The sequence below is a fragment of the Suricata suricatta genome, chromosome 11 (genome assembly GCF_006229205.1).
Source record: "Suricata suricatta isolate VVHF042 chromosome 11, meerkat_22Aug2017_6uvM2_HiC, whole genome shotgun sequence".
Classification (NCBI taxonomy): domain Eukaryota; kingdom Metazoa; phylum Chordata; class Mammalia; order Carnivora; family Herpestidae; genus Suricata; species Suricata suricatta.
In genome coordinates, this window is record NC_043710.1 from 49,486,584 (window position 1) to 49,497,504 (window position 10,921).

General features: G+C 40.6%; 1 protein-coding gene and 1 long non-coding RNA gene across 2 annotated transcripts; both read right to left on the minus strand.

Annotated features, from left to right (window-relative positions):
* Positions 1–1,510: 1,510 nt before the first annotated feature.
* Positions 1,511–7,593, minus strand: LOC115272286. Its single transcript, XR_003900342.1, has 3 exons — positions 7,431–7,593; positions 6,366–6,418; positions 1,511–1,654 (listed from the first exon to the last, which is right to left on the minus strand). It is a non-coding gene; the product is annotated as an uncharacterized LOC115272286 (long non-coding RNA).
* A 2,313-nt stretch (positions 7,594–9,906) lies between these two features.
* Positions 9,907–10,915, minus strand: RBMXL2 (RBMX like 2). The gene has a single exon (XM_029915377.1). The coding sequence runs from the start codon at positions 10,873–10,875 to the stop codon at positions 10,201–10,203; it is 675 nt and encodes a 224-aa protein (XP_029771237.1). The 5' UTR covers positions 10,876–10,915; the 3' UTR covers positions 9,907–10,200.
* Between the last annotated feature and the right edge of the window lie 6 nt (positions 10,916–10,921).

Genomic DNA, 10,921 nt, shown 5'->3' on the forward strand with positions numbered 1-10,921 from the left:
GAACTTAAACATGGTAGAGAACTGAATACTGAAAAGGAGTTATCTCCAATTACAACCAAACAACTACTAGCACAAAGTGGTCAGTATGAAGGTGGTGTGTGCCCCAAGATTCTGACAAAGCTGAGCTTCTCTGCATTTGATAAGAAAAATCACTATAGGAATTTTAAAAAACGTACATTATCAATTACAATTCAAGATTTATGGTGAGATTCCTGATTTCAAAAGAGTGTCATGACTGAGGGGTAAGATGCTAATTGTAGAGAAATTAATGATGCGAATAGGTAGTAGCCAGCAGAGAGCCATGGCAGCCACCCCAGATGTGTTCCTGTTCTATCCTTATTACCTTGCCCTTGGAGGAAGTGTGAAATGTGAGCTATAAAATGATACTAACACATCAGGTGAAACGAGGGATTGCTAGAGCCTTATCTTTATTAAGCACCTACGTGCTAATATTTCTTCTGATTAAATGTTTTCTATAATTGTGAAATATAAATGTTTATTAAATAGGAAAAGAATATTCCTCACTTAATATTATTTTTCCTAGAACTTCAAGCTGAGAACAGAGCTTGGATTGACATCATAGAAACCTACTACCTTTCCTAGACCTCAGTTTTCTCATCTGTGATATGGGTATAAAAAAGGGAATCTACTGCCTAGAGCTCTGAAGAATAAATGAGGTGAAGAATAAATTCTCTCAGCACCTGTTCAGAGGAATCACTCAAAAATATTAGTTATTTCTGTTACTATCATTAGAACCAGCAAGAAAACTTAGAGATCATATAGGTCAACATTATCTTACCATCTCTCCATTTCTTATTTTTGAATTTGAAAAATATTAGGCTAAACAGATTAAATGATTACATAATTTCCATAAATATTCTGATATTTATCCTAAATATATAAACCTCTTTTCTTTAACTATATTATTTCTCTTTTTTTTTAAGTTTATTTATTTGTCTTGAGAGAAAGAGAGCACAATCAGGGGAGGGGCAGAGACAGAGGGAGAGAGACCATCTCAAGCAGGCTCTGCACAGTCGTCAGTGCGGAGCCCAATGTGGGGCTCAAACACACGAACCATGAGATCATGATCTGAGCTAAAATCAAGAGTAAGACAGTTAAATGACTGAGCCACCAAGCTCCCCACCCCCAACTGTATGGTTTCTTTACAGCAATAAGTTCCAATATGAATTAAAACTTCAAATTTCTTAAAAATAAAATAGAATTGTAATCTATACATTACTTAGAGCCCCACAAAACTTCTATTCAATTTTTTAGTATCTTCTTAAAACTCATTTCATGTGTTCTCCTTGGGATAAACACACATGGTAGGGAGGCGGACTCCCTTGATTAGGTTATATTACATGGCAAAAGTGATGGGATGTCACCACTGTGATTCTGGAGATGCCACACAGATAGTATGTAAGATTAATGTTCTGTTCTATTGTTACACAAGATCTCCATTCGCAGACTGGAGAGACTCACTTGCAGGCTTTGAAGAAACAAGCTGCCATGTTCTGAAAGGGCCTGTGAGAGAGTCACATGGCAAGGAATTGGGGGGTAGTAGCCTCTAGGAGCTGAGAGCAGTGCCTGGCTGACAGTTGGCAAAAAACAGGGACCTCAATCTTACAGTCTTCTACCCACATGAAGATGAATTCTGCCAACAAAATAAATATATATAATAAATTAACAAATTTTGAGGCTTATTTATATGGAAATAAAGTTCTAATCTTTATGCAATGAAATGTATCAATATGTAGCTTTTCATACATCTGCTGTTGGATTTAGAAAATTATTCCCCAACTCAAGATTATATAAAACACAGCTACATCTTCTAAGCTTTTACACTTTTTGGTCTACCATTCTACAAGATGAAAGCAGGTCCGTGGGTGGGTGGCCGTGATGGCAGCACAAGAGTGTGAATGTACTTCAGGCCACTGAGCTGTACACTGAAAAATGGTTAAGATGGCGGGGCGCCTGGGGGCTCAGGCGGCTGAGCGGCCAACTTCGGCTCAGGTCATGATCTCACAGTTTGTGGTTTTGAGCCCCACGTGGGGCTCTGTGCTGACAGCTCAGAGCCTGGAGCCTGCTTCCGATTCTGTCTCCCTCTCTCTCTGCCCCTCCCCTGCTGGCTTGCTCATTCTCTCTCTCTCTCTCTCTCACTCTCTCTCAAAAATAAATAAACATTAAAAATTTTTTACCTTAAAAAATGGTTAAGATGGTAACTTGTATGTGTATTTTACCACAATTAAAACTATTTTAAACCCGTGGAAAAAGATATCAGATTTGTGGTTACCGAAGGTGGGGGGATGGGAAGAGGGAGAAATTGAAGGAAAGTGGTCAAAAGGTATACATTTCCAGGCATAAGTAAGCACTAGGGTTACAGAGTATGACATGATGACCAGAAAGGTTGCTAAGAGGGGACATCCTAAGAGTTCTCCTCACAAGGAAGGAAATGTTTTTCTTCTTCTTTTATTTTATCCTGTAAGATGATTGATGTTAACCAAACATCTCAGTATGCATTTCACATGCGTAATATGTAAGTCAAACCATTTACACTGTCCATCTTAACCTTAGGCAGTGATATGTGTCGATTATAATTCAATAAAACTGGGGGTATATTTTTCTTACAAAAAAACTTACCTAAAAAAAAGTTAATCCACCTGGAACTTATTTTGGAGCACAAAAGTGTGTGTGTGTGTGTGTGTGTGTGTGTGTGTGTACACATGCATTTTTTCCCCCAAAGTACTTAGCCAAGTAAATCAGCCTTACTTACTGAATTATTATTTGTCTTTCCCTACCAGTTTGAATACTTGTATGCACTTGGATATATTTCTGGTCTTTCCAACTGTACCCAATACTCAGTATCTGATTCACTGGAGATTTCCAATTGCACCTGTTTAATTTCCTTATACCCAGAAGGAAGGTTACAAGCACCACTCAGCCACACGCTGCAGCCTTGGAGCTCTAGTTCTAGGTGGCGGGCGTGGGGAGGGAAACCATGAAGCAGCAATCTATAATCTTTTGGTGCCATCTAGTGGACTGTTTTCATGGGTTAACCTCTGTTGAGAGCCTGGAAACACTTTCTCCACCCAATTTCTTAATCCACTACTGCAATTTAAATATTAAAAATGTAAGCTTTTTCATGTATAGGATGGCCCTCTGCCTCCAACCTTTCTCTACGATCCATCTTTTAGATGCCAGGGATGTAACAGTCAAGAGCAGCTCACATCACCACTCCTGTCTTCCTAAGTTTCAACTGGCAATGGAATAAAGTAGATATAAATTAGCAGAGAGGGAATAAAATCAACAAAGACGAGAACAATCCTAAAATTCAGTGTAAGTAAAAAAAATGGACCAAGGTTTCTCTAAAATGCACAATATACACACATTAAGGGGAAGCTTCCCTGTGTCAGGGACAACCTTGAAATTCACATCCTCTGGAAAGCCTTCCTCTAATCAGAATTCCTTTTCCCCCTTAGCACAATACCCACACCTATCTCCTAGCCCTCTAATTTGCCCTGTAGGAAATTTGATGCAGAACAATCTGCCAACCACACTAGACTCTGAGTGCCTTAAGCATAAAGACAGGATCTGGTTCATCTCATACTCAAGCAGTCCTGACACTTTTAAGATGAGTGACTTTCTCCAGGCAGGTGACTCAGACTTCAAAGGGTTGTCACTAAAAATGCAGTTCATTCCATGCCATTAATCCCAACTCTCCATGCCTGTTTCCCAGTTAATTCACATTTTCCCTGTTAATTTTTTTCTTATTACTTTGACCTCAAACTGATCTATTTTCTGCCTTTGTTGATTCACATTTTGGCTTTCCCCCTTGGTGCTCTCCTGGTAATCAACCTCAAGGTATGCCTTCTTAAATTAATATGTTAGTGATTTATCTGTGTTCCTTCACACTTATCCATATAGCTTAAACTTCCAGCAAAATCTATCTTGATGTCAAAAATGAATAGCAACAAGAAAACCACAGCCTCTATTTAATGAGAACTTACCACGTGCTACATGCTTTAACCGATTGTCTCACTTAATTTTCCCAGCAATGTAGCTCTTCTTCATCCTTCACATCTGAATCCAATCATCACTTCCTTAAGGATTAATTCTCCAACATCCTGTACTACACCAAACCTTTATGACTATACTATAGTATCTCACCGCACTAGGCATCTCTTTCATCATGCCTATCACAGTTAAAATTTTGCCTTTTTTTTTTTTTTAACAAAAGTCTATCTCTTTTGAACACTAATCCCTTTGAGGATTAATGATGTCTATCTACTTTTGTTCACCACAGTGTCTCCATTGCTTAGCCAGGAGATGAGGATTAACTTATCCCAACAGAATCCCCAGCAGGTTGGCCTCCCAGAAAGAAACTGGCCTCAAGTAAAGGATCAGTGGAAACTGGTTAAGACCTAGTTTTCAAGGTAATCAATCATGATCAGCTCCACAGCTTGGACCATAGTTGCCCCTACAGCTGTGGTGTTAGAAAAGAGCTAATCCTGGTGGCTCAGTCAGTTGAACGTCTGACTCTTGATTTTGGTGCAGGTCATGATCTCACAGGCATGGGATCAAGCCCCATGTGGAGCTCTGGGCTGATCATGGAGCCATCTTGGGATTCTCTCATTTTCTCTCTCTCTCTCTCACTCACTCTCTAAATAAACAAATATAGGGCTTTCCCTATCATGAATTCATTCATTCATTCATTCATTCTCAATCATGAATGCTGATGCAGCAAATCCTGCTGCTAATTTGCTAGGTCATACAGCTTCAATTGCAAGACTTTGGCTCCATTCCCCCAACATCTCAGATGAGGCATTATGCAGAGTAATACCTTCACAGCCATTATATTATAGTACCACTTATTTTCTACTACTTTGGTCTTCTGCGGTTTCATAGGCCGGGAGAGCAAAGCAGGGAGTTATAAAGTAGCCTGACCAAGATTACGCAGTTAGTAAGTGGTGGATACAGGATTTGAATTCAGGTCTACCAGATTTCATGCTACTTATTCCAAATCACTACACTCTATTACAACTCAGGGATTTCCTGAGGTGCACTGCACCCTGGGTCAATTGTAAATAACAATAGCCAAACCTTTTAAAATCCTGGCACTGTACCAGCTATTTTACTTATAGGTATTTTACTTATAAGGTAATGAAGTCTAAGCCAATAAAGCCAGAGAGTAAGAATTCTAAACCTTACTAGATTTGAAGGAAAAAAGATCTTGGTAACATCTATCTGCCTCACTTCTGACTGGTTAGGAATGGGAAATGGAGTCTGCTGGTAGACGTTCTGGGTCATCCTAGCTGTCAAGAAATATAGAAGGCAGAGGTAGAGTGAGGGCTGTGAAGAGTCAAATATGTCTGCATGATTTCAAGCTGGGTGAGAACACCTTGAGTACAAAAACAATAAAACTCTCAAGTTGAACTTTCTGGAGACTTCTAACACATAGCAATTTTACTGGTCAGTGGAAAGGATAAACCCTAAAAGAAAATCTGAGCTACTGCTATGTGCACAGCACCTGATACTACTAGTGAACTGTGCTGCAGGCTTTATATGCATTATCTTATTTTAAACTTTCACAATTGTTACAAGATATGATCACCATTTGCACATGAAAAAAACTGAAGGTCAAAACTTGTAATAAAACTAGCCAAGCCACATAAATAGCAGAATGAAAATTCTTTTATGTGACCAAAAGATTAACAAGCAGCCGCCAAACATTACAGGGAAGCTTCACTATGTTTTCCTAATGCTCTCCCTTAAGATTTCATGATACATCCTCAGATTTGTTCATTCTCCTTAGTAAATCTGATAAATAGTACATTCCACAGAGTCATCATTGTCCATAGCTGTATAGTTTATTTTTTGCACTTGATACCCATATTAAATGTTACCCTCAAAATATTTATACTTGGAATAATTTTTAAAGAATTCTTAGATGCACTACCCCGTAAGAGAAATTATCTTCAGAAACAACGTCACCACAAACAATATATGAATCCTAAAAGGAATTCCCACTATCACTGGATTCCATGTGTGCATGGCAAAAGTGACACAATCTGATACTGCTTGGTGACTTCCTATATATGCTCAGAAGAGTTGAGAACAGAGTAATTGTCCCCAAAAAGGAAACTGCTGTGCGAAGGAAAATCACATCATCTCTTTTAAGGTTAAAGGCTAAAAGGGTAGCAGCGTGAACCTCACATACTCTAAAGGCTGAGACATATTAGAGGCCCCAGGTAGAAGGAATACAAGCAGAAAATTCTTCCCCATTCTTCTCCAGCACTCTAGGAGAGCCCCGGGACCCACAACAGGATTCAGGCTGTAATCAGAGATGGAAGATGTTCAGGCCTCACCTGGTTCAGTAATGCGTCGGTTGCTACATGGGCACTTTCGATGCTTCTGAACCCTGTTTTGGACAGAAGGAATGTGGAGATAGGGTCTCAGGAGTAGGCTGAGCCAAGTGCAAGACAGAGAACACAAAGGTTTTGGCTAGGAGATGCACATTCTTTAAATTATACCCAGTGGGTAAGTCCTATGAAATACCTGGTATGCGCTCCCTCGCTCATCAACATGAAAGAAATTATAAGCAAGAGTTCTCAATGGCTAGATCTCATATACTTCCCTAAAAATAGCTTTATATAGTAATTTCCAGTAAAGAAACATTGGGGCTGCTCTATTGTACATGTACATGAGAAATCCGTAGCCTCTGTATGCTATGATGACTTGAACTCATCTAAGCTCTGCAGGACTCTTTATTTCCAAATGTTTACATCACTTTTTAAAAAGTTATTAATAGTTTTAATATTCAGGAGATTACTCTTCAGAAACTGGCATTTTGCTAATTATAAAAAGGTTTTCATCATTATTATACTTCAGAAAGAATGTCAAGGTGGGAACCTATACTCTCCTATAGGATTTGGTCCTTAGATATGCAAATTCTACCACTGAGGTTATGGTGAGCTAGCTATGAGCCCAGTCTAGGACAGGAGCCTCTACAAACCAAGTCAAATAGAATAAGGCATCACCCATAAACAAAGCCAAGAGGGAGAGTCACTGACAAGAGTGCTGCAACTGAACAGCAGGTTCAGTACAACAGTTAAAATTTTTGAGTAGCCATTATATGCTGGTGCTGTGCTAAGCTTGATTTTTCATATTAAAGTTTATATTATGAAATATATCAAAATTCTAGAATACTGAAGATATGCTAATGTACATACCACAGAAATTTGTCAACATTGTCCTTTTGCTTAAAACCCACCTGTTAAAGAAACAACGCGGATTTGGCCAAAGCCCACTCCTCATCCCACCTTCCTTTCCTCACACTGAACTTTCTGACTTGTGTATTACTCCAATCATGTATTTTGTTATTACACCTGTATTTATGCAACTTGCCACCCAACAAATATTTTGATATTTACCTAGGTTGATACATGTGGATCTGGTTGATTCACATTAGCTTCTACATTGACCTTCATTATAATAAGCCTCAGTTGATCCACTCCAGGTAGGCTGTTTCTACTCTTAACATTCAGAGTGCAGTGAGGCCCCATCTTGTGCATATCTTCTGGTGTACATGTGCGAGTTTCTCTAGGTCCTCTCCTTGGCCTTTCTGAGTCATAAGGTATGCACCCTCCAACTTTACTAGGCATTGCCAAAATTATTTCCAAAGTGATGATGTCAATTCCTACCTCTATCAGAAAGGTATCAGTTCTTTTGCCCCCTTTATTTTTTCCTTGGTGTTTTCTTTCTTAATGGTTCCTAAGCATTCTTTTGGGATTTCAATGCAAATACATCCTTCCAATTTATGGTTTGATATTTCACTTTGTTAAATGTCCTACCATAAAAAATATCTTAATAATGTGGAAAATTCTAGCAACATTTTCCTTCTAGGTTTGTGTTTTAGGTCTTAAAAAGTTCTCTACCCCATGTGATACACTTCTTCATTTTCTTCTAAACTTTATAAATTTCGTCTTCAGGTTTGTATCTTCAAACCTTCTAGAATGTATTTTTTGTGTATGCTGAGTTAAGGGATCTCGTTTTATCTTTTTGCAAAGAGATAGCCATTAAAAACAAAAAAAGTCCATCCTTTCGCCAATGACTTTTAAAGCTACCTCTGTCACATATCATGTTTTCATATGCAAGTGGGCCTGTTTCTGGGCTCACTGTCTTGGCTCTGTCAGTCTATTCTTGTCTGTTGATATCACACAGCTTAAACTACTATAGCTTTGTTACAAGTTTTGATATTTGGTAGGGTGAGTCCTTTCTAATTATTATTTTTTTCAGAATTGCTTTGGTTCTTCTTGCTCTTTATTCCACCATATAAGCTTTAGGATTTTTAACTAAATCTCCCATTAGTGTCTTTTCCTACCTGTTTCTTAAAATTTTGTTGTAGTGAATGAAGCTATTGATTTTTTTTTTAATTTTGTGGCTGGTTGGCCAAATCTTTTATTTAGTATTCCATCGTAGATCACACAAATAAATGGGTATTATTGGGAAAGAGAAGGGAGCTGTGTGGAAAAATCATGTTGTAACTTCATTGAAGTTGTACTGATTTCCCAAATTAATTTGGTGTGGTTAAGAACAGTCATGATAAAAAGTGTTCCCAACCATGACATGATACAAACCTCCATTTATTTGGTCTTTTTGTAGATCCTTCAATAAACAATAATTTTTCCATAAAGGTATTATACATTTTGCCAGAGTGATTCCTGGACTTTTTTTTTTATAGCTCTTTTTTTTTGCATTTGATCTTCTGGGCCACTAATGCAGCCCCTCCTATAATTCACCTACTTTATTATTTTGTCAAAAAGTCATGTTTTTGGAGTTGTGTATGTGAGTGTGTTACATTCAGATCTCTTTAAGTACTTTTTTGTTGTTGAAGTGCTCATCTGTTTCCTCCAGTAATTACTCTGCAGAACAGGAGTCCTACTATTTTAACCTGATCCTTCTTTCTCCGGTGACTAGAGCTCCTTGACTGTGCAATTACCTCTCTCTCAGATAAACAGGGAAATTCCACAGGCGCTGACTGGAAAAGGTGTTTCTTGCCCTGAGGTTGGGGTAGAAAGAGATGTTACATCCCTTCTGAGGCACCCTGGGGGAAGCCCCTCTGATCTTCGTCTGCCAAGCCCTTCTCCTCAGCCTAACAGTATAGAGCACTCAACCCATCCCCAGGTCCCTCACACCAGGATGAGTTCCTCAGGATGTTGACATGCCAAGCTCTCTCAGGAATTCTCTGAGCTTCTGAGCTCTCATGCTGCTTCACATTTGATTCCTCCACCCCCAAGAGCAGAAGACTAATTTTCTCCACAGGAGCCAGCAGCTGGCTCTAGAGCCAAGGGCAAGTAGCTTGGAGTTAGGTACAGAAGCCATTATGATCCCCAAATTCACCATTACTATATTTTTTACTTGTTTCTTAATAATTTGTTGGTGGTGAAAATAAAGGCTATTAATTGCTGTTTGTCTGGGATTTTTGCAGCTCTATGGTTGGTTGGCCAAATCTGTAATTTAGTATTCCATCCTTGTTCAACATATATGAATAGTATTTTGGGGAGCAAGGGAACAGGAGATTCTGCAGATTCCCAAAGTAATGGCAAAAAGACAAAATATGCCCAGCATTATCCACTTGCTTGTTTTAGACTTAGAGTGAATAGAGCTTCCTTTAAAGAGGCATCTAAATAATTTTTGCTTTTGTTGCTGGTCATTTTTTAAAATATTGGGAACAATGAGTCTCAGTTTGAAAGACACCCTGAAATCTTAAGAGTAGCATACACCAATTCCCTACCACTCCCCACCCCCCAAATCTAGTTGGTTTGAATAACAGATTGATCCATTTTTCCATTTTTGGTGGGCAGATACTGTTTGTCTCACTTATCAGGAAAACTTAGAAGGGAGGAAGCCTTTAGAAGAATTTTTACTTGGAAATATAAGAAGACTAGTACGCAGGTTCGTCTTATGCTTTTAACATGAGCTTGTTGAAAGAAATGTTAACAATTCCAAAACGCAATTAAACGAGTTTTAACTTTTTCCTCCCAAAAAGCACAAAAATTATGGAGAGGAAGTGAACAGGAAATTCTTAAAAGGTAAAAACAACTCTTCCTTGTACTAGTCCTTGGGTAGTTAGCATATAACTGACTCCTTTCTTCGTTAGTTTCTTTGAAAACGGAATTTTGGTCTCAAGTCCGTTGGTAATTAGTATCTGCTCCGGCCTCCCCCTCTCTCCGAGCGGCTTCCCAGGCGGCCTCCGCCCCTGGGGACCCTGCGGCCAGAGCGGCTGTAAGAATCGCGTTGGGGAAGGCACCCCCTATCCAAGGGCGGGGAGAGCCCGCGGTCGGCTCTGCCTACCCGGTCGCGGCCCCTCGCGTAGCGATCACTATGGCCGCTGCCGTAACTGTCGCGGCCGCCGCCATAGGCGTCGGGTGAGCAGCCACGGTACTCGTCGTAGCGACCTCCTCGGCCGTAAGACACTGGGGGGGCCCGCGCCGCGGCGGCACTACGAGGGTCTCCATAGCTCTCGTATAGGTCTCGGTAGAAACCTCCGCTAGGATGATCGGTGTAGTCGCGGTCACGCCCCCCGTAGCCGTCTCGGTCGCAGTAGCCTCTCGACGGACAGTCGTCCCGGGCATTGGAGTGGCCATAATCGCGATAGGTGTACTCTCGAGGCGCTGGAGCAAATTCGCGGGCGTTGCGGGAGCTTGGGTAGTCTCGGCTCGAGTAGCTGTCTCTGGGCAAGTAGCCCTCCTCCCGGGGACTCAGGTAGGGGTCCCGGCGCAAAGGCGGCGGGTCCCGGCGCAAGGGCGGCGGGTCCCGGCGCGGTGGGTCCGCATAGCCGTCTCGGCCCCGCGCTGCCGAGGCCCGCCCGCGCATTCCACTGCCTCCACTGCGAGCCGGGCCCGAAGGCGCGGCCCTCTTG

What these genes read in the sequence shown, in the direction of transcription:
- RBMXL2 (XM_029915377.1), bottom strand. Translation starts at nt 10,875, where the DNA reads ATGCGCGGGCGGGCCTCGGCAGCGCGGGGCCGAGACGGCTATGCGGAC.